Source organism: Dromaius novaehollandiae, chromosome 1 (genome assembly GCF_036370855.1).
Source record: "Dromaius novaehollandiae isolate bDroNov1 chromosome 1, bDroNov1.hap1, whole genome shotgun sequence".
Taxonomy (NCBI): domain Eukaryota; kingdom Metazoa; phylum Chordata; class Aves; order Casuariiformes; family Dromaiidae; genus Dromaius; species Dromaius novaehollandiae.
The window spans coordinates 12,054,140-12,076,984 of NC_088098.1; the positions used below are offsets into that span (position 1 = coordinate 12,054,140).

Below are 22,845 nucleotides of genomic sequence, written 5' to 3' on the forward strand. Positions count from 1 at the left end.
CATGAATCTTATATTACCTGTCTGGGTAGGTAACTGTAAATAGAAAATATGACACAATGTGTGTCATGTTTTCGGACAGGTCTGGAGGAAAGGGATGTTTGGGTCATAGACCGCATAGCTTTGTTAGAATTGGTTTTAGCACTCTTTCAGGCAATGGTGTCATTACCAAATGTAATTTTGCTAGAGAATCCAGATTGAAAGCACAGTAGGTTATTTTTTTAAATGCCCTCTGGTAGAAGACCATTTGTTTTATGCCAGCAGTTATTTCATCGCCTGATGACTAATCAGCCTGTGGCTGGCTGGAGAGCTCTGTTATCAAGAGTCATGGAAAGTTGGCTCTTCATAGGAATCTCACAGATAGTTACAAAAGGAAATTGGGACAACGTTCTCAAGCTTTGCTAGCCAGGAACAGAATGAAATGTGAGTGAACGTGACTGTGATGCTGCAGTTTACTTAAAACAGATGCAAGTTTTCAAATGCTGCCCAAACCTTTGAGCAAAATGGAGTAGTACCAAAAAATCCATCACCGGTCAGAAGTTTCTATTAGAAATGTCTGAAAGTGGTTCACAAGTAATGTAGCCATAAGAAATAATAGGATTTACAGTTTTAGATTATCTCATAGAATATTTTAATACCACTGCAGTGGAATAAGCAAACAAATGACAGTAGATAGCCCTTTGCATTTATACTTTGGACATCCCTCTGTTTGTTCAGCCTCTACCATTAATCTGTGTTTCACACAAACACAACAAAATGTGCTGAAGTAAATCAGTATCTGCAGCTTCCTTTGGTTGTTCCCCATCTCTTTCTTGTGCAAGTTTATTGGTTCAGGACAGAAGTGGTTTCCTATTCACCTGTCCATGAGGTCTGTTCACACTATGGAATCTCTTTGACCTCTCTGTTTTCTTGAAGAACAAGTTATTTGGTTTCAAAGGTCTATAATCATCCTCCATAATCAAGGCACAGCTACAGACTTAAAAGATGTCTTGAGAATAAGGACTAGCTTTATAAAGGAGCTCAAGTGACACTGTTTAGTATCATTATGCCCAAATTTTACATACTGAGCACAAAAGTCTCCACACCAAGTTAGGCAACTGAGCTCTTCAAACATCCTTAAGTGTGTTCTGTGTATTCTGGGCTATAATCCTGGTTTATTACAGGGATGTTCAGAGTTGTTTCGAGGGAAGAGAAAAGCAGGTCCTGAGATGAGTGCATGTCTGAAAAAAGAACCTTAAAAAAAGGCATTGTAACCACATCAGTGCTAGGTTATTTGCTGTAATTTGCATCTCAGCACTGTGACAGTAACATGCAGTAGCGTGGGTCTGTGTTTGACCATGGTCATAGAAGTGCTGGCACAACTGGGTCAAGACTCTGATTTGGGTACAAAGTAGAAATTATCCTGTGTTATATGTTATGTTGGGAGGTGCTGCATGTTCTACCTAATGTCTATATTTGAGAGAAGAGTAACAGCTGATGATGGAAGATCATATCCAAAATGGGAAGACAGCCATTCAAGGGAGAACTTCAGGATGAGGATAGTGGTGACCATGGAAATGAGATCCATGTTGTGTTTGCCCTTTATTTGGTTCTGTAGATGGCTGACATGAGCCAGTGGGTGCAAGGAAGAGGGTTGCGCTGGTCACCTGGAAATTGGTCATCTCTAATTTCCACCGTTCTTTAGCTGCACAGTTCAGGGGAAAATGACACCTAGCTGCCTGGTTTGGGGGCGCCATTTGTAAGATCCTCAGTCTATGTACTTCTGGGTAGTAGACACATGGTGACCCTTCCTTACTCCCTTTCTTGACTCATAAAGCCATTTATGGTCAATCTGAAGCATGGACAGGGTCTCTTTAGTTAATGCATAATCGGTAGTCTTGTGGATGTGGATAGTGGTTTTGACCATGTGAAGAGGAGGCAGATGGCTGTTGTTATTAAGATTGAATCTGAGTCCCACCTTCTCCCTAGGGTCATATTTGCATGCTGTGTCCTGCATCTTTGCAAGAGTAAAGGGGAGCAGATACTGCATGGGTGCATGAAGTCTGTACTGAAGCGAGTGCAGCTACCAGCCCCAGCTGTGCTTCATTGACTTGCCTCTGAGAATTGGAAAGGCCAAATCATTAAAGATGCTTTGGCTAACAGCTTCAGCATAGTCCCTGACAGCTGCTTGCTGTAATTTGACATTGCACATATATGGAATGTGAACAATAAAACTATTCCTTCCCTCCTGCCCTATGTTTCTTATTTCCAGTTGCTGCTTCCCCCCCCCCCCCCCCCCCCGCCATCTCCCGCTTTTCAACCTTTGGCTCAACCTTTTAAATCTCAACACTATAGTTTCTGGTAGTGCAAGGTTTTTTGTTGCTGATATTGTCCAGCCCTGGAGGATGACTGCTGCCTAAGAGTACAAGTATTTACTGAAAACGGGGAAGAAAAACAAATAAACCCAATCTCAGAAACTGCACTCTGACATGTGGGACCTGAGCTTGGGGAAGACGTTAGCCACCCAGTTACTCCCGTGGATGCGTTCCAAGCTAGTAGGATCTTCACTTTGATGTTTCACTAGTTGTTTTAGTTGTCTGCCAGACATCAGACTTTGCCTGGTGATGGGAAGTATGTTACATGTAGGCTGCAGGCAAGAGGTGTGCACAACCAGTGAAACATCCAAACAGAAAATACGTGCTCAGCATGCTCACTGATGAAACCCCCAGTGCAGCCCACAGGCAGAAGTGGGGAAGCAGCCATCCTGCCATCGGCGTCATCTGCAGACTTCTGAAGAGCTGGCAGTGATGTGGTAGGTGTGAGGGCAGGCTGATGTTCAAGTGCTGTCTTTTCTTGATTACAACTTTTCTGTTTAGATGCTAATGTATATATCACTCTTCTGAAATAGTCTCAATGCAGTCCTCTTGCTGACATTTGTTATTCTCATAACCTTTTTTATTATTATTCTTTTTATTTTTAACAATAACTGTGCTCTCTAGTGAGCCACGTCTCTTAGTCTTTCTCTAAAACCGAACAGGAAGATGTGCTTTGCTTCATGCTCGGAAAGCTAACAAAATTGTCTGTTGTAGTTCTTACTAGCTGAGAATGAATATCATGAGTGCAAGAGACGCTTCCTTTAAGTATGTGAAGAGCTTAAAATATACAAACTTTAAAATACATATCAAGTAAAAAAATCTTAATTTTCATCTGGAAATGAATAAACAGGCAGTGCAGATTGCAGATCATACATGTTAATACATTTTTTTTCATCAAGGTACTTTGTAATATAGGTTTCTGCCTGGGTAGTCCTAGCAAGTAGGAAGAGGTGTTGTATAAACTTAATTTGAGAAAGTTTTAATGGTGTTTGCCCATGTAGGATGTGTTGTAATAACCTAATGGTAAAGTGACAAAAACATGAATAACAGTAGGGAAGCCTGAGTCTTAAAAAGTTTGAGACTTTGGATTAAACACAGGTAGTATGAATGTATATGGGGAGAGAAGCAGCTATGTTTCGCAGTTGCAAAAATGTGTAAAATAGATGAGATAATTACAAACTCCATACAAAGGTGTACTCCCTCAGAGAAGAGTACTGTCAGCCATGACACCTTCTGCAACCCACTACCATCAACCAGACTGCATCTTTATTCCTTTGTAATAAAGATAAATTTCAGCTGCTGTCAAGAGATTAAAAAATGTAGGCCAAAATTTTGCAAAATTAGAGCCTAAAGCACACTTGTGTAATAATTAAGGGAAAGGTTTAGACTCAAGAGTTTGAGAGAAGAGGTCATATCTGCACAACCTTGGGCTGTCTGTCTAGTTTGCAATTTGACAGAAATTCCAGTTCAAGGACAGGTGCAGATTGCTCTTTGTCTCGTGGGATGTTGATCCTGAAGCCTAATGACATACAAAATGTCAGTTTGATAGTTTTACAGATGAGTGGTTCCGTTCAACTGTTTTGGGATTGCTGGTAGAGCTTTAGCAGAATGACCAATTTTTCTCCCATTCTGATGGGGAACATGCATACATTAGTAAATATGCTTCAGGCAGCAAAATTAGAAAGCAGAAAAGAACATGAAATTGAATCTAAACGCCTACACTGCAGTGTTAGAAAGCAAATAACCATAATATTCTTAAAATAGCTTTTGAAATTTCAAGTGGAAAGGAGCCATTTACAGATGGTAAGAAGATAAAAGCATTACTGACATTTTGTATCAGATGGGTTTTAGTAGCAGTTGTAAACTATGCTATGGCTATAGCAGAATATTCCTTGAAAATTGTAATAAATTGCTTAGGCAGCTAAGGGGGATGTTACTGCAAGCAGTGTAGGGTGTAGGGATCATGTTAAAAAAACGAACTTAAAAAAATCTCAGAACTCTCTGTTGCGTAGAAATAGACAGGTTGGTAAATTATACCAAGACAGAGGGTGAGAGCAAAAAGGGACCTATAGATCATGATCAAGCTAAAGCAGCCCTTCAGGTCTTAGTTTTTCTCTCTGTAGGAAGGCCTGGATCTTCATAGCCCAGAGCATCTCCTGGGAAGACTGACATCCTTCATATATTTATTTCATTGGTTCTTCTTATGTTCAATTTCATACTGTTTTTTGCTTTCTAATTATTTTGTCCCTGATGGACATAATCTTACCATATGCACATCATTAGTTTTCATCATATGTACTGAGTAACCTGAGATGGAGGGCAGCAAGTACTCCAAACCAGAGCTTCCTCACAAACGCAGATTTTCAGCTTTTATCAAACAAGTTCTTATACAGATTAATTTGTTGCAGCCACTTGTATAATTGAGGATTAGAAATATTGCTGTGAATGAAATTTTTTTTCTTCTCTAGACGACTGATTATTTTTAATGAGATAATGACAAAGTGTACTGGTCACAAGCAATAGTGACGATGAATTTGTAAAGGAAAACATGCTATGTTTAGCATGCGGTGCTATACAACAGAATGCATATTTCAGATAAGAGGCATTCAATATAGCAACATATTCAGTTAACCTACTTTCAGATTAATGTGTTATGTTAGAATATAAAAGAAAGGCTAGGATTCTCCTTAAAAATAAAAAAAAGCCCAAACCTTGTGAGATCTGCTTGAGTGGGAGAAGTAAATATGCTCTCCAAGAGAAGCATTTCATTCCCAGTGACAGCTGTGAGAGCCCATTTCACTACGTTGGGTTATCGGTCTAAGCCAGAGTAAGGTCAGACAGGCATCTCATCTTTTCGTTTTCAGCTATAGTAATTATGCACAGTATCAATTATTCATAATAGCTGAAATTTCTTAACTGATAAAGCGGGAAAGATTTCTTTGCCTCTCTTTCAAGATTTGTGTTATGACAGGTTAAATAACTAGCCAACTTGTAGAGCTGTATGTATATGACCATGAAAGTAATGACATTTAAAAATTAAATATATTTAAAATCAGTACAAAATATAGCCTGGGGAAATAGTGTAAAAAATGAAAACCTGAAAAAATATATTAGTCCCTGCTTATTTAATGTTTCCAGGTACTTCAGTTACAGCATTGCTGTTTTCCTGATAGCATAGTGATGAGTTTAAATATGTAGATAAAAAGGGTTTTCATCTTCAGCAAAACAAAAACTGAGGTATTTATCCTCATATTTATCCACACGTTTATATTCATGTTCTTGTGTGGTGACTTGTTAATAATCAACTAATTAATTTGTCAAAACTTTCACTGAATAGATATTTATCCTTTTTTTTTGACCTGAGTCAGCAAGTCATGGTATTTTTTTTTTTCTTTTCTCTATGTGCAACCCAGGCTTTTGGGTTTGAAGCAGTAATTTGTGGCTTGTTGTTGTGTAGTCATTAGAGAAGATGTAAGGTAGGGGAGTTTGCTGCTTGTTGTTTTCTGTTGGAAGTAGCAATTGGTTGCGTGTATCTACTGGGAGATTGGGGGCTTCATTCTACATACCAACACCTAAGAAGAGGGGCTTTCTTCTATGCTGTTTTTGGTATCCTCTTTTTTAGGATATGTTATGTATCTGTGTCAATAAAATAACTTACCTGGATTCTTCCTCTCAGTTTCCTTTGAAGGCTGTCTGAGGAGGGCGCAGATTCCTGTGCAGCACTGGGAAATGTGTGGCACTGGTTTTGGAAAGGGGCAGTCCTGCTGTAGTAGTCTGTAATCATGGAGCTCCAGAGCTATATCAGAAGTAGCAGAAGGCAATTATCCAGTATAGTTTTCAAAATTATTGTGACTGTAAGGCTTTCCCCACTTTCTTGAGAAACTATTCTGTAACAAAATAGCACTCATTTTCCAGACTGAAAGTGGCAAGAAGTTAAGTAATCTGTAGAGCCAATTAAAATCTTAAAATTCAGTTTGGACTAAATGCATTTTAGATCTATAAAGGAAACCAGCAATGCTGCCTTTTGTAAATTTGCTTTTGTTTGTTACATATTTTAAAAATGGGGATAATAGGATATTCTGGTTTCTCTATATTTTTATTTTTCTACAGATGTGTTGATGTCTTCAGAAATGGGAATAATTATGTGTGTATTATGTTGTGGTACAGATGGTTTTAAAATCTGTACATGTAATTTTAACAACAACAACAACAAAAAAGCAATTATCTTAGGGCATCCCATCTAATGTAGCTTCTTCCCCATACCAACCTCTACTTCTCTTGCAACAGCCAAAATGATTTTCTTTCCCTTTTTCTCCCAGTAGCCTATAAATAGTGATGCTATAGCATCATCCCTTTCTCCTCTTGGCTTTTCAGTCTCTGACTGCGGGGCTCCCTGAAAGTGTGTGTTTAATACTTCATGGCTTCCTTCCTGGACTGTGCCCGTGTGTGTGGATGCCCGCTGATGTATGCGCTCTCCCCCCATGATCCGCAGCCGTGCTCGGTCTGCAGGGAACACGCGCTCGCCAAGGAAACCCGCTGCCGGTCCCTCCTGGCAGCGCACCCGCTTTGTCCGGAGTCGGATCCTTTGTGTGCGGATCTTGCCCTTAGAGGAGCTGTGGATTTGCCTCCCAAGGGAAAATCAGCATTTCGAGGTGAAGTTTAGATTTCTTGTTAGATTATGAGGTTGGTTTGTGATGGAATTTGACAGCAGTGTCGTTGTCGACCCTTTCGGGTTGTCTGGCAAGCGTCAGGGTGTACTGCTGTACGGCTGTGATTTACCCTTTTGCATGTGTCAAGGCCCATTCTGTGTGTTGTTCTTGAATTTCTTTTTGATTAAAAAAAAAATCTTTTGACTTGGATTTATTTGGTGAAGGAAATAGGAAGATGCATCTTAGATATTTCATAGCGATGATTTTCCTATTAAGTTTCCAGAAATCAAAGCGTAGCGTAGCTTTCTAAATAAGCGTATCCATCCACTTTACAGCAAGGGCCTTTTGTTTGTACTCTGAATGCCGCTTGCGTATTCCTGGGGCCTGTCTCCTCTCCCCACTCCTGTCACAGCCATCATGGCCTTTCGCAGAGAAAAGCGAGACCCGTTCTCGCTAGACCTAACAACTCCCTCCTTTGTCACGGGCTCATTTCTCCGAGCCGTCATTGAACGTACCAGCCGGAGTCCGCGACCTGGGAGGAAGAATAGCTCTTCAGGGTAAAGCAGCCCGCTTCCAAAGTTATTCCAACTCGAACAAATTTCTCAGTGAAATAGAGATCTGTTTTACAATTTTATCACATTTTCCGTAATTTCATTTTATGTTAACAGCTTGATTTTGTCATCTGCCTAGGTCTATATGCTAGTAATATCTCCATGTGCTTTAGAGAGTCTAAGGGAGAAATGACCACGTACCCTGACCTCTGTTATCACTGCAGACTGTAAACACAATTGGCTCTTAATTATCAAGCAGTAAATTATCGGTTGTGGACTGTCGGTGCCATTGTGCCTGTAGATTTTCTGTGCCGCTGACATCCGTGCTGGCACTGCTGCGCGCACACAGCTGAACTGCTTTCCGAGCCAGCCCCAGAAGCGCTGCAGCTGCTTCCCCGTGACGTGGGGGTCGAGCAAAATGCCGTGCTGTGCCATAGCCGCCGCCGTGCAGCGAGCAGCGGTTTGGGTGTCCCCGTGACACGTATGCAGAGGTATCTGGCTGGAGTTAGCTTGGGGTAAGCCAGTTTTATTAGCCTGGGCCTAGGACCAGCTGTGTTGAGCCTACAGCAATTCTGGAAGAGGCAGACTTGCCCCTGTCAGGATGGGCTGAGGGGAGCCCCATGGCCAAGAGCACGTGGTGGTGATGGCAGTGGTGCTTGTACCGCCTTCCCCGAAATTCTGTGTGGTCCTATTATTGTGAATGTACATTAAAATTAGTGTCTTATCTTGTGTCCATCTCAGACCTGGCAGCGCTCTGGAGTGATCATTCCTCCTGAAATAATCGTAAAATTGTGATGGAGAGAAATTGGAGCAGATCCAGAGAGATGTTCGTGAGTGACTGGATACGCTGCACCATGCTCTGCCATATCTGTCTTATCTTTATTATTACTATTATCATTCTTATGCATGATGTCCCAGTCTATCATCCTGGGTAATGGAGAGTTAAGCATACTTTGTCCACTTTGAGGTTAATAACTTAAGTCTGACTAAAGCATGTATTTTAGAAAGGCATTCAGTCTGCATTTAGATATGACTTTTCTCTTGTTCTTATTAGTTCAATCTAATTAATAATCTGCGTAGGAAGAAAGACAAGCTCATATTAATTTGCAGAATATAGGAGTGAGATGTGCAATAGGTGTAATTCAGCATCTTTCTGAAGGTTGCTGGGTCTCCGAGAAGCGGCGGAGCTTGCAGCTGAGAAGGTGGAGTCTGTAGTGCAAGTAACGCTGAAACTTGGCCTGGGATTTTGAGGTATATGCTGTAGGTGGCATAATGAGAAAACAGAAGTGAAACAAGAGTAGCTCCTTTGAGGTCATTACAGTTAAGGTAATGTAATATCATGGGGTGTGTTGAGAAGAAGGTTCTCAACCTCGTGTTGAAATTTGGGCTGTGTTTAACCCACTGACCTCAGTGATGTCCTTGAGAGTTTTAGCACTGTTTTGCCTTCAATAGGATAGAAAAAAAAATGAATGATTTAGCTATGACTTTGTTTCATAACTTCACTGTGGGCATCTGTGCCTTCCACCCAAGGTTTGCACACTGAGGTGCAGATACTATTTCTGCCTGTAGCCACCTTTTGAGATGCATTAGCAGCATTCTTGTTCTGTATGGATTATGGTCTGCCAAATTTCAGGTCTTTGGAAATGTAACGTCTGAGTTTAATTTTCTTTTTCTTTTTTTTTAAGGGGGTTTAGCCTTTTGCCCTTTGAAGATACTAATTGAAAGTGGAGCTAGTTGAAAGTGGTTCTTCTATTTTTTATTAATAATGAAGATTTTTTCACTGATCTTCCAACGCCAGTCACTCAGAGCAGGCATTTTGGCTTTGTGTGTGGCTCTGACAGAGCGTTTACTAGAGCTGCCCTCAGCGTGGCCCGAAGCGGCTCCTGGTGATCCCTGTCGGCAGGAGCAGGCTGCGGGAGCCCGCCGAGCTCCCGGGGCGGCCTGGCTGCCGTCGCGTGCTCGCCCCCGCTTGCAGACCCGCGGGAGGCCCAGCTTACACGTCTGGCTGTCGGGGAAGCTCGAGCGTGTCCTCAGCAGCCACAGTACGCGTAGCCTCTCATCAGACCCAGGGCTGTCAGGCCTCTGACATTTTAGGAAGACTGCACGTCTCATCTCTGTGAGGTATTTAATTTATTATTCCAGGTAATGGCACTAGTGTCTCCGGCAGCACTGAAGCAAACTTGACTTTGAGCACTTAAATTGGGAGTCTGCAAAAAGGCTCAGTGCTGGGCAAACGAGTTAACGGGGTGAAGGGCTCCTGGGCAGGGATCCTTGCTCACCGCTGTCATCTTCGCCTCGGTGCTCTGCGAACAATCCACTGACCCCCGTTTCTACCTTCTTCACTTACAAATTAATGTTACTTTTATTGTCTGTCTTGCAGGGATGTTGTGATGGCTGGTTAATGTTCATAAAGAATTGCACGAGTGGAAAAAATACCCGGAGAGGAAAAGAGCAATAGTTAGCTGGTTGACAGTTGTCAGTGATGGAAAAAATTTATCTTCAGCAAGCACTTCGTGTAATTCACTGTTGTTTTTACACAGTCGATTCTTAGTGACATTATAACATTTTTGGCTGCTTTTATCATGTATGTGGTGCCAGTTATTTCTGTTTATTTACTTGGGTCTGTATCACCAAAATACTTCAAAATGTTTTGTAGTTTTGTACAGTTGTCTGAACAGGGATTTGCAAACAGGAGCATCCATAAATTTCAGTTACCAGCAGATAACGTCTTACGCTATGGAATTCTGTCATATTTAGTCCTAACAAGACAACAACTGTGATATGTCGTATAAGAATTGCTAACTTACTTAATTTCCAATGGTAATTTGATCAAAACTTTGTCAGGATATTGACATCTGGGGTTTTCTGCTTTTTGCTTGTTTCTTTGGCCTTTTTTCATTTTCCCTATGAAAGTCTGCGATAGACTTGTGTTGGGACAAAACAATGCAAAGAGTCGTATTAATGCTAGAGCAACATCACTTACTTAAACAAGATTTTCCATTAACTGAATTGCACCGCTCGGTTGTGGTACAGTGCTCTCTGTTAGTCAAATACAAGATAAAATGGCAGTGGAAATGTTCTGAATGTACTTGCCTCCCAGTTTACCTCTTCTTGGGAAAAATCTTTGGGAAAAATCATGAGATTTTGCAATGACTAGGTTTTGCAATTCATATTTTGCTCCTCCTACTTTTTGCACAAGTCAATAGGGTTTTTCCTTGGTAACTGTAAGTCAATACATAAGGAGGGTTGTTTTGTTTTGTTTTGTTTCACAGCCAGTTGTTGTATTGAGTCACTCTGAGCAACTGATTCTTGGCAATGTTTCTGTAACCTTTTGGATGTTTTCCCTACAGAGTTAACTTCAGCAGCTAGGTAGGTACTGCCTCCAGCCCCTTCCCTTCCTGCGCTCGCCTGCGCTGCAGGGTTACGGTGCTTTACGCTGGTGCGTGTTGGCTCTGGGGCAAGTGGGGTGTCCTTGGGGTGGCGGAGCCCGCTGACCGCTCTGCCTCGGTGTCCAGTGAGATTGGGAGCAGTGCTCAAGAGTGCAGCAGCTTTCCACCGTTCCTGCCTGTGATCAGGCACGGAAGGTCCGGAGAAGCTTCTTGCACGTGCAAGAAGAGAGGGAAGAGCGGCGCGAGCAGAGGTGTGGGGAACGGCTGCCGGCACGGGATGTGAAGCCCCATCGCTAGGCGCGGTTTCTTGCATCTCTGCCTAGCTTGGTCTCGAACCCGTGGATGGAAATGCGATATCCACGCGGCCCTGGGTGGGATTTCAGTGCTGCCCTCAGGTCCCCAACACAGTAATAGTTAAGCCTGCCAAGACTGTCTCTTGGCATGGCATTTTTTGGGTGCTGCTTTCGGCAGCCACTGGTCCCAACTTATGCGACAGTCTAGCCCAGAATTCAGTAGCGGCAGTGGCTGAAAAATGGATATCTGGGGAAGAAGATAAGCACAGGCAAAGCAGGTAGTGTTTCTTCCCTCTCTACAACCTCCAGTTTTCTGTGGCTCAAGGACTTAGGGCCCCAGGAGGAATGCTTCATATCCCTCAAGGAATTTTCTGCCACTGGTTTGTCCATTTGCTTTCTGAGCCAGGACTTCCAGCTCCTGACGTGTCTGAGAGATAACATTGTTATTTCTTGTGTCTCCAGCAAATTGCTTTTTAAACTCTCTTTGAGCACCTTATTATGTTTATCCTGCCAGACATTACAGTCATCTGGTTGATCATGCATCTACTTTTCAGTGAAAATATAGGCTAAATTTCTCTAGGGCTGATGATTCTCTGAGCCCTTCTTGTAAGCTAACTTCTCCATCTTTCTGGGCAGCAGAGATATATCATGGTTTGCTACAAGAGAGAGTAGTTCAGCTTGCTGCGAAACAACTGTGGTGCTGCTCCTGAAATTCCCAGGAACACGTTTGGATGACCCTGAAGAGATCCCGGTCCTGGGGAAAAAGGCTCTGCCTGGTGACTGCTCGCAGACTGACTGTTCACATGGGTGACCTCCACAGAGCAGGCCTAGCTCGGAGGTGATCTGTTCACACACAATTAGTTATCAGGTTTCTAACACTCCGGTAAAATTGTTCTCTCGTGCTCTTTTTTTTTTTTTCCTCCTAACAACAAGTAAATTAGAAAATTAAACCTTCTTGCAGCAATCAGAAAACTGGTTTTAAAAGTTTATTTAAAGTACCTGGAAGAGGGATCGTCTCCTTGAAGTAATGACTGGAACTGTCAAAGAGGTGTAGATTTCAAAGGAGATTAGTGCTGTGTTCAGTGGTTGTTTTTACGAAATGTATTATTTATCATGTTAGTAAAATGTGCTGAGCTGTCTAGAGGAGTTCAATCTTCATATCTGCACATGCTATATAGAACTGACAACCAAACCAAATTACCTTCCCTGACTTGGAGGAAAACTTTTAGTGTGAGCAGAGCGCTATATTATGCTTTCTTGTTAGGAAATATGTCAGATCCCAAATACTGTCTTGTAAGCACATCTGCTGAGAACGGCTGCTGCTTTCCGTGAGTGGAGCTCATGGCAGAGCCGTCTGACGGCGAGTCTTGACTAGTGTCCTGAAATGAATTTGGCCTATAACCCTAGGGACAAAATGAACTGTATTCTTTTTGCAGTTTGAGAAATTAAGCAATATTACACAACACTAGTTGCATAAAATATGCTGTCTGCTCTAACAAAAAGTGTTTAAATGTTTTGTTTTTTTATAAGAAAGTTCACTGGGTGGGAATAGAACTTGGGTTTAAAAATAAACGTTCCGGTTATGTGAATCTCTCAATTATTTATATATGTATTTGGGGTTTGTGATAGCTTATTCAGAAGAAGTGTCCTTCGTTGGGAATAGCAGTGGGGATCACTGCCAGCTGATTTCCCAGTGCATTTCTTGCCACTTGGACCTGACTCTGCTGGACGTGCTTGTACAAACCATCTGTGGCTCTGGTTCAGCATTTGTATCTTTGCTCTGGTTTCTTCTCCCCAAAGAAATAAAAAGTCTGTTTCCACCTCAAACTGTTACCGTCCCTCCTGTTTTCTTCATCTCAGCTTAAACATTCAAGAAATGCTGTGTGACTCCCTTGTAAAACTAAGTGTGATAAAATCAAAAAATTCAATATTTTTCTTCAGTCGGTTCCATGTAAACAAGAGTAATTTTGTAAAGTTGAATATTCAGTAGCCACGATAAGACTATGCATTTTTAATGTAGTTGTTGCCCACATTTGAAATTAGGTCATTCAGATTTTCTTCTTATATCAAAGGCTGAAATAGAGTATCATATGAAAGCAGACTTCAAGACCAGTGTTTTATACTGATTATAAGCAATGTGCAGGTTGTATTTGGAAGGCAAAACATATTAAACTATTTTTTTTTATCACTAGTATCTCTTGAAGAAGCTGGTAAGCCTGGAATTGAAATGGAGGCAAAAAATTATCAAAACTGTGTGCTTTAAGATGTATTTTTGTGATCTCTCCCAGTTGGAAACAAGATAGGAGCTGGATTGCAGATGTTTGCAGCACATATTTGTAGATGTTCCAAGATGTCAATATGAACAGTCATTTGCGCCGTAAAACTTTTTTTTTCTTTTGTCATTGGTGTTAACTTACCTGAAGAGTTTTAAATGTTAGTCAGTTGAAAATTTGATCTTTCAGATAGAATTGTAAATTAGTCCTTTTCGGTATAGGAGTATCTTTGTTGCCAGATTTCTAATAGGTATATCTTGTAAAACTAAAAATCATTTTTTACATCATCTTAATCGGGGTTTGCATCCTTGGGTGCAAGATGCCAATTTCTGTGGTTTAGATAAATAATGGAAATATAGATCTAAATATTTCACAGCCAGACATGAACAGCAAAAAGTGCTTGCATACAGTACCTTTTAAAAAGTTGAAAATACTCTTGGAATCTTATTGGTAACTCGTTACTACATCTCTTGCAATGCTATTTAAAGGTTTAGGTATATATGAAATTAATATGGCATTCTATAAGGATTTACAAATAATTATTAAATGACTTTTGTGGTTGTCACACTTTGTTTAAATCAAGTATATCATTGCTATGTGTAAAGTGTTATGTGTAAAGTATATTTAAACTGTCAGGAAGAGAATCTAATTGAATCTTCCTGTGTTCTTTCAGCTCCAGCGATAAATCGATTCACAAGACGGGCATCAGGTAAGTTGGATGAAGTTGCATGTTTCATTGGTCTACATAATAAATCTAAAATAATGATGATTGTGACTGTCATGTGAAATATAATATGACATTAATCAGATTTCTTTGAAGATGACTGGTTCATTTCAAATTAGTTATGCGGTCTGCTGAAAAACATCGTCAAGGTTCCAGGTCCCAGAACTTGCCTGAAGTCTTCCTGTTGCTGTGGAGTTTATGAAAAATCTAAGCTTTTCTTTCTCCTTTAAAAAAGATAATTTTTGTCCTAACAGGACTAAACTTAGAAAATGTGAACTGAGGGTAATCGTATGCGGTGTTGTCTTGCTTATTTCAGAGCTAACTCGAAACAGCAATTTGGTGGTCACGGGTGCATGGGAAAATGTACAGCCAAGCTAGCAATCTCCATGTTTTTTCAAAACCGAGCTGGTTTGTTACATGGTGTAGCTCCGTCGAGCTATCAGATCAGGTCCCCAAAGCAGTATTGTCATGACAGCGTTGTGTTGTGCTGCGTTAGTGTCCCTGCTTAGCCTGGTGCCATTTTGTATGTGCTGCAGGTTAGCTTGGTTAGCGCTGCCTCGGGGAACTATTTACCTTATTCCATTACGGCATGGAACGGATCCCCCCAGATTATGTGAGATTAAAAATTAGTATCTGTGGCCTCTCTTTATTGTCCTCCTGTATTATGGCCTTTACGTTTCATATTTTGGGGCTTTTTCCCCTCAAGTGTGGTGCCCAGAACTTAACTCTATTTATTTTTGAAATAATATCAATCTGGAAGTGGGGTGTAAAACCCTCCATTAAATATAACGACATTCATAATCGACTCATAAGAGTCAGCAGAACTGGAAATGTGATCTGTATCTAGTCAACTCAGTATGCTAAGTTTGAAATCTAAATATAAAACACTTGCTATTTTCAACTGCAGATCATTTTTAGTAAATGTAATAAAGTGTGTATCCCACAATCCAAAAAGTCTATCCAGACTTCTAGGTTTTCTTCCAGCAGTCTCAGTTGGATAGTTCCTTGTCAATATAAAAATACCAGTCAAGTTACTCAGATGAGAACTGTACAGAAGAAATGGAGATGTGCATTTGCAGGATTGGGGCATATTGTACGTAGCACACAGTACGAAAGAATAATTCGTTCCAAACTAATGGTTTTAAGTTTTGCTAATACTTCATAAGGTCCTTGTAGCGCGAAATGAAAGGGATGATTCGTAGCTGGCACTCGCTAAGTGAGCAGGGGGTTATGCAAATTGTGTTGCATGTTTTAAGCAAGGTTTTACTGTGACTGATTGATAGCTGACTTTAATGAATGCAGTCTTTTTAACAGATGTGATAAGACTTTGCATTTCAGTAGGAGAGTTTGATTTGTTTGAAAAGCTAATGCTTGCTGAGGAAAAAAATTGGCAGTTATTTTTAATGTCCCTTTGAAAGAAAACTAACAACATGTCTGAAATTTTTGCACACTTATTGGGGAAAAATATAAATAATTTTTGTGGGCAATTAATATTTAATGTGCTTAGGTCTTTTGTGGAGAGATAAAATTGAGTTATCTTTTTCAGAAAAATAAGTGGAATTGTATAAGATTGTTTAGATGTAAATCCTATAAGTGGAATTCAATTTCTGTTAAGATAAGGAAACACTGCAAGCCTTGGAAATGAGCACTTTTTAATTAAGCTGCAGCAAAGTAATAATGCAATCTACTGTATGTACTGTTTTATTAATTTTCAGGGCAGCTGTAATAGTCAAAATAATTATTTTTTCAAACAAGAAAAGCCATCAAAGGTTATAGTTCTTACTTCTTAAATACTAAATAGCTACTAGAGTGATACAGGATATTTAAGAAAGTTGGTTGATCAAATATGAAACGTGACTCAAGCTATACTGATACGCAAGCATTTTACAGAGATGTTTTGTCATAACTGTATTTTTGGATAGTGACTTTACTTTTTATTGAACAACTGTTTGGATACATGAAGATACTCAAGATACTTTGCAAATAGTGACTGCTTTCCATGCTTTCCAGCTTTCTTTGTAGCATTCTGTAGTCCCAAATGATTCTCCTATTTAGGAAGTGAGAGGCTGACCAAAAAAAGAGGTTTTTTTGTTTCTTTGTTTGTTTTTCCAAATATGGATTTCTGTTAATTTTAAGCATGTTAAATAAAAGCTATTTTAAAATGTAAAATGTACAAGATTTTTGATTCTGAAGTGTCATGGAAATTTTATTGAAAATTTGCTTCTGATATAGGTTACTGCGAGTTAATGAGAAACACTCTGGTCGTTAGCTGTGGCACGTGGTCGATGTTGCATGTGATGTAGTGGCAGTGCAGGCTGATTCTGAGGGAGTGATGTTACCCTCCCCGCCGTCCTCACACGTCGGCCCAAAGCCCCCTCGCCTTCCCTTGCGCAGACCGGGGAGTCCTGCTGCCCCAGGGCGCGCTGGTTTGATGAAAATAGCAATAGAGCAGTTCTTTGGTGCATCGATTTTCGTTTGGATCTCCCGTTGGCCCCTGCTGCGGCTCCCAGACGGCGGGCTCCAAATGGGTGGGTTTGCATGCTGCCTGCGTGCCCCCACAGCCGTGGCGGTAGCGGCCCAGCTTAGCCGGCGGCAGGACGGAGGAAGGGCAAAACCGTCCCTGCTGGTGGCAGCCGCACTCGCGCCAGGAGGGAGGAAAAACACTAGTGACATCCCGAGCAAAGGCTCCTAGACTGCCCTGCTAAAAGCTGCTTTTTGAGCTCTTGCAGTGATAGGCAGGGAGAAGCCAGATGATACACGTTTCTTCACAAAGAGGAATAATTCGCTGCAGTGGATGTGTTGATTTTGATGCCGCTGTTATTCCATAGGCAATCTCTAGTATTTTACTTGGTGGCGTAAGACCTAGTTATTTTTCTAAACTGAGCTAGAAATTAAGCCATCAGAGATTAATCGCTGAGGCGCCTGCTGAAAACAACATAGTAAGGCATTTATTATTTAACAGCTGTTCCTGTTAACATGCTGTGAGTATATTAATGTACTGTCACTGGTATGTAAAGGATAAAGGAATAAGTAAGCTAGGATCCATTAATTGTTCTTGAATTTCAGTTCTTAAAATTTATTGAGCTATGTAATTTAGTATGTCTTATCTGTATGTTTATGTGTGCAGTGTGTGTTCTGTACATAAATACACCTGTACGTATAGCATGGTGCTGATGGCGTAGCTACCTACAGACTAGTTAGCCTAGAACAAGGGAGTGCATTACTGAGTACAATGAATAATGGATTTCATAGTCTTAAATAGACAAGGTAGGCAAGGAGAGGAGGCTAGAAATACATCATACAGCTAGAGTGAACAGTAAGATAGCTGCAAATACTTTAATCCTGAAATTTTCTTTAAGATCTGGTAGGATTAGGATGAAGGGAAAGGAGAAAAAACGTTGAGGCCATCAAGAGACGTGGACAGGAAGGAAGGGGGGCACGGAGGTAGAGGCAGCATGAAGCTGAAGAGAGAGCTGTGAGTATGCTCACAAGGTGAAAAATGATGTGGAGAGTCCTGACTGAGCTGAGCTAGCCAAGAGGTACAGTTTCTGAATATAGACATATGCTTTTTTGCAGTGGATGAGATTAATTTTCATCCATTCAAGTCCGCGATACCTAGGTTTGGAAAGCTCATGTGGTTCTGTGTGTTTGCAGAAGCATTGAGTTCTTGCTTTTCACCCTCTTGAAATGAATTTTGCATACAAAACCAGCATGGGGTTGCTAGAGAATGAGCGTAAATGTAGACTTAATAGATACCACTTACTGGGGCTGTTTTTATCCTTTTATTAGTATTATATAGAAGTGTATAAGGTCTTAATTTAGAAAAAGATAACAGTTTATAAAGTTACTTCAGTTCTGTATCTGTTTAAGCTTCTAAAATGGTGAAAAGAACCTAAATGTTGTTGCCATGAGTTGGTATTGTTATGCTAAAAAGAATTGGTAGGTAAGTTCAAGGGCATATGTGAAGCATCTCTTATCACCAGCAGAGATAAGCCCCTCATTCCTCTCCTCAAACATTATCCAACTTCAAAACACCCTTTTAGTCCCAGTGGAAAGGAAATAAATGGCACTTTAAATATTTTTCTCTCAATCACATGGAAAAGATGAGAGAAGTAGCTCTATTTTGTTCCTTTTGGGCTTATTTTTTTGGGGGAGGCCAGCATCTCCACAAAGGTCTAAAACAGAATAATTTAAACAACAGACAGAGTGTATCAGCCTTGATCATATAAGGAGAAACTGGTTAAGATATAGTTGGAATGAACTTGCAATCAGGGAAATGCCACTGCAATGGGAAGAGCAGGAGGAAGCAGGAAAGGTGAAAACTCTCAGGCTCCTCCATGGGTGCTGGTGGTGACCACTCCAAAGGAAAGATAGCAGCACCTTGTAAGTAAATTGAAGTTTACATTATACCCTTCCTGGTCAGTCATCAATCTTAGAGGGAAAGAGAAAGAGAAAAAATCTCTTAAAACACTAGAGGAGATCTCTATGCAACAATTTTTTTTTAAATAATATTCTTTTTCTACTTTGGAACTTCTGAAAGTGGCAAATATTTGCTGCCTTTACGTACACTCTTAAGAACTGTCACTTTTAAGTCACTTTACATGGCTGACTAACTGAAGATGAAAGGCTGAGACAGAAGGCTGCTTTTGAAAGGAAATTTTTTTAATGCTTTTTGGAAAGTGTGTGTTTAATTCTTTTAGCAGGTACTCAAATTCAGAATATTTCACTATGGAGATCAAATCACTTATGTACTGTTGTAATGTCTAATTATGTTAGGCCTGTGTTTAGTGACCTGTTGTTTTTTTTTAGCTACTCCTACAGTACAGAGGTGACTCTAAGAATGAGCACTCATTTTATTTGACTCTACAGATTTTATACTTGCAAACCATCAGATCAGATTTTCACCTGCAATCTGAGGAGAAAGGAGGTGCAACATCCTCTTTATTCTTAATTACATGAAATGTCCAACAGCCGTGCAATGGGATTGCAAGTGTCTAGCACAGATGATCGTTAATTTGAATTGCTGGAGCAGGTCATTTCAGTTTGTTTCTGCTCAGGGCTTGCAATTACCTAAGTATTTTCCAGCAAGAATTTCTGCTGGCTAGGAATATTTTCCCTTAATCTCAATAGGCAGAAACCAAAAGGGAACACATGCAACTGTTTCAGTCATGTGATAAAATTTGCAGAAAGCAGTTCATTTTAGACTCAAAACACGCTGGTTACTTTCCAAGCCTCTCAGAGGAGTTGTTTTTATGAAAATACTGAACCCGCACGCCTGCACGCAGGGAGTGCAATACTTCACAGGCAGGTTGCAGGCAGCGAGCACTTTACAGCACCACTATTTATATCGCTGCTGTCACGCGGTGCCTGGTCAGTGGAGGGTTGCTTGTCAGGTCTCCTCTCCGCGCAGCCCGTCTTGCCCTGGGCTCGGGCTGGTGCCTCCTGCTCTCGGCCCCTGCGCTGGCGTGCAAGGCTCGCGTGCCCACTGCCCCGTGGAAGGGAGCTTGCCGGAGCAGTTGGTGCACCCTTCGTCTCCCCCTCTCGTCCTCGTGCCAGGCGCCGTTCGGAAGCAGCGGCACGATGAAAGTTTGAGGCTTCACGATTCTGAGCAGAGGGGTGGACGGTGGATTAGTCATGCCCACAGTGGCATTTACATACATCGCTGCTGGTTTTCAGTTTAATGATTTCTACAGAAAATGTGACAAGCCACTTAAGGAATACAAAGAAGTTTTACTGAATTTAGTCCATTTGCGTCTTGTTACTGAAGGAATGGTTAATTGCTTTCTGAAACTATAGGCTTGGAAGAACATAAGTGATATTAAATTCAATTGTTTAATACAAGCTACTATTTAGTATGAGCAAATTGACACTGTTAGCCAGGAATAGAATATGCCACTAGGAAAGAAGATAAAGTTTTGAACTTAGAAAACAGATATTCCATCTGTAATTTCAGTCTGCTTGAATTATATTGAGATTTTATTAACAAGATTGGCACCCACTTTCCTATGGCATGTTAAAAAACGTCAGAGAAAGAAAGAAGGCTAATTTAAATGAAATGATATTCCATTTTATACAATAAGGCAGAAGCTGGAGTTGTACCAAAAATAATGATGAAGAATGAAGTAACTGTAAACCCCATTTTAAATACGCAGGTAGGAGAAAGTATTGTTGTAGAAGCATATCAAGTCATAGTGACAGAAGGTAGAAGAATGAAGAACTTTATTAATAGACTTGTAATTCCAATGTAGCTCTTCAAGCAGAATTACCAGTTCTGCAAGTTCTGAATTCTGTATAACCCCCAAAACTGAGTTCAAGTGGGTTCATCTTATGCTCTTCCTTGCATGCACATAGTCGATAGCTAATTTAAAATGCCCAATCCTTCATGTTTGTTAAATAAAAAGTGACCTATTCTGCCAACATACAATAGCATTTAATACAAAAACTCTGTTAGCACTAAGCTTGCCAATGCAAGTATTAAACAATGAGGGAAACCAGAACAAAATGTGCTGTTAAAGCTTTGAGGTATAACATTGCATTATAAAGTACAATTATTTGTTTTAAAAAAAGGCATCTGAGCTAGTGGTGGCACATCAGTGTGGTACAGTGTGGCAATATGTGGGTTACTAGTGGTCCCAGAAGCAGTGGGTGTTATCTAAGTTCGTGATGCCGGCTGAAGGGATCGACGGGTTGTGCAGACTTCCAGCCGCGTGGCTGCAGCTGTGCTGTGCCCAGACGTGTGCAGCTGTGCACGTGCAGGCGTGTGCAGTGTTGTGTGAACGGGCGCAGCCTTCACTTACTTCCTGATCCTTTTCCAACGCAGTCATTGGTTATGTTTCACCCAGTTTTTCTACACAACTTTGCCTCTTTCACCGTATACTATGGATAGCAGCTGCCTCAGTCATTCACTGCTGAGAACAAATTCCCATATTTTGTGATTTTGCACAAATATGTTGTATAGCCTGTGCTCTCCAGTCTTTACAGAGAATGTTTTCTTTCCTTGTCATGGTCTCTCTTGCAGTTACCATTATTGCAGTGCATAAATGCTTCACAAACACTGAAGAATTTCACAACACCTATTTCAATTAAAGAATGAGGAATGTCCCTGGTTTATACATAAGGAATTGCAGCATTTATATTCAAGCCAGGATGTATATCACTGACTTCATCTACATCAGAAATTGAATGCCCAGCAAGAGATTCCCATTTTCTTTCCTTGAAGCACTTAGTATCACAGCTCCTTCAAAGCATAACCGTAATTATATCTGCACAGCAGTTTAAAAATCAGGTGATTACATCTCTTTGCACTGCGACGTGTCCACATTATATTATGTGTTGTGTAGTGAAACTCCAGGCACACAGATGTTTTCCCACAGGTATAAATGTAAGCTCTCCTCTCCTGCAATACGGGCGCTCCAGATCCGGATGGACGCTCCACGGCTGGCCTTAGCCTGCCATTCACATAGCCTGTCTGCTTAGGTAGGGTTGTCCCAGGGCCAGTGCCACAGAGGGAGATTAGCCACAGGGCTCTCCCAAGATGGGTCTGATAGCCAGTGCCACAGCAGCCAGTGGGACTTGTAGCTGGGCTAAACTTAGGCTACTGTATGACTATATGGGCATGATGAGCGACAGGCACCTTACAGCCATTGGTGGGATGGCAGTGAGCGAGCTGGGGAGCGTGCTGGGCTCTAGCCTGCTGCCCGGTCCAGCCGCCCGCTGCAAGCACAGACCTAACTCTTGAGAAGGAAGGACCGACTTCGGTGGCCCATCCACAACACACGCAAGCTCTGCGGGAAAGGTGGAGGTAGAACCTGTCTCCCTCCCAGCACCGTAAGCAAGTGTCCCACCTTCCCTTCTCTGTTTTCCCTTACGCACATTACTTGCTGTGCGCTTCACAAGCTTCTGCGGCAATTGAGACAAAGTCACAGGACCGAGAGTTTAATCTGCTGGGTAGTCTAGTCTCTTTGTGTATATTCTGGGCTTTTCAGAAGAGTTCTTGTTAGAAAAACAGCATGTGAACATAGGTGTAGAGATGCTTAGAGAGCATTTACATTTGCTTCCAAATGCTAACCGTTGTTTTGGTCCAAAATGTCTAGTCAAATAACATAATAAAGTTAAACTTGTAGCATTTGTTCCTGACCTGTTGTTACGTTGAGGTTTGTTGCTTTTGCTGCAGATCTTAAGAAGGGCTTTTGTGCTGAGAAGCTTGTCTTTTCCCTTTCTTGCTCAGTTAGTTTAGTTGTTTTGGTGAAAGATTCTCCCTCTGAAACTTTTCCCTCTCAAGATCATCACAACCATACCATAACTCTTCCACACTGCAGGGTATAGTTGCACGCTAGTATTTGTATGCAAAAGAGAACAAAATTTTGGCTATCTGTGCATTACTTCTGGAGCTTCTTAACTTTAAATGGTTCACTTCCAACATTCATTTATGATTTTTTGTGGGATTTCCTCTATTAAACCTACAAAACCTAGAAAACAGATTCTAGCAAGTTGTACCAAAATGTTGCCTTGTATAGGTCATCAGCAAAGTTTGGACTCAGTTTTTTCAGAGCTTATTGCAGCTGAATTACAGAAATATTTAGTGCTAACTGCTGCAAACTAATATAATGCTAGAT

At 41.0% G+C, this 22,845-nt stretch overlaps 1 protein-coding gene across 1 annotated transcript in view; it reads left to right on the forward strand.

Annotated features, from left to right (window-relative positions):
• PRKAR2B (protein kinase cAMP-dependent type II regulatory subunit beta) overlaps window positions 1–22,845 on the forward strand; it is a 97,070-nt gene that overhangs the window by 18,446 nt on the left and 55,779 nt on the right. Inside the window, exon 2 of the mRNA XM_064505654.1 lies at window positions 14,180–14,215. Coding sequence (XP_064361724.1) covers window positions 14,180–14,215 — 36 coding nt within the window. The remainder of the gene's footprint in view (window positions 1–14,179; window positions 14,216–22,845) is intronic.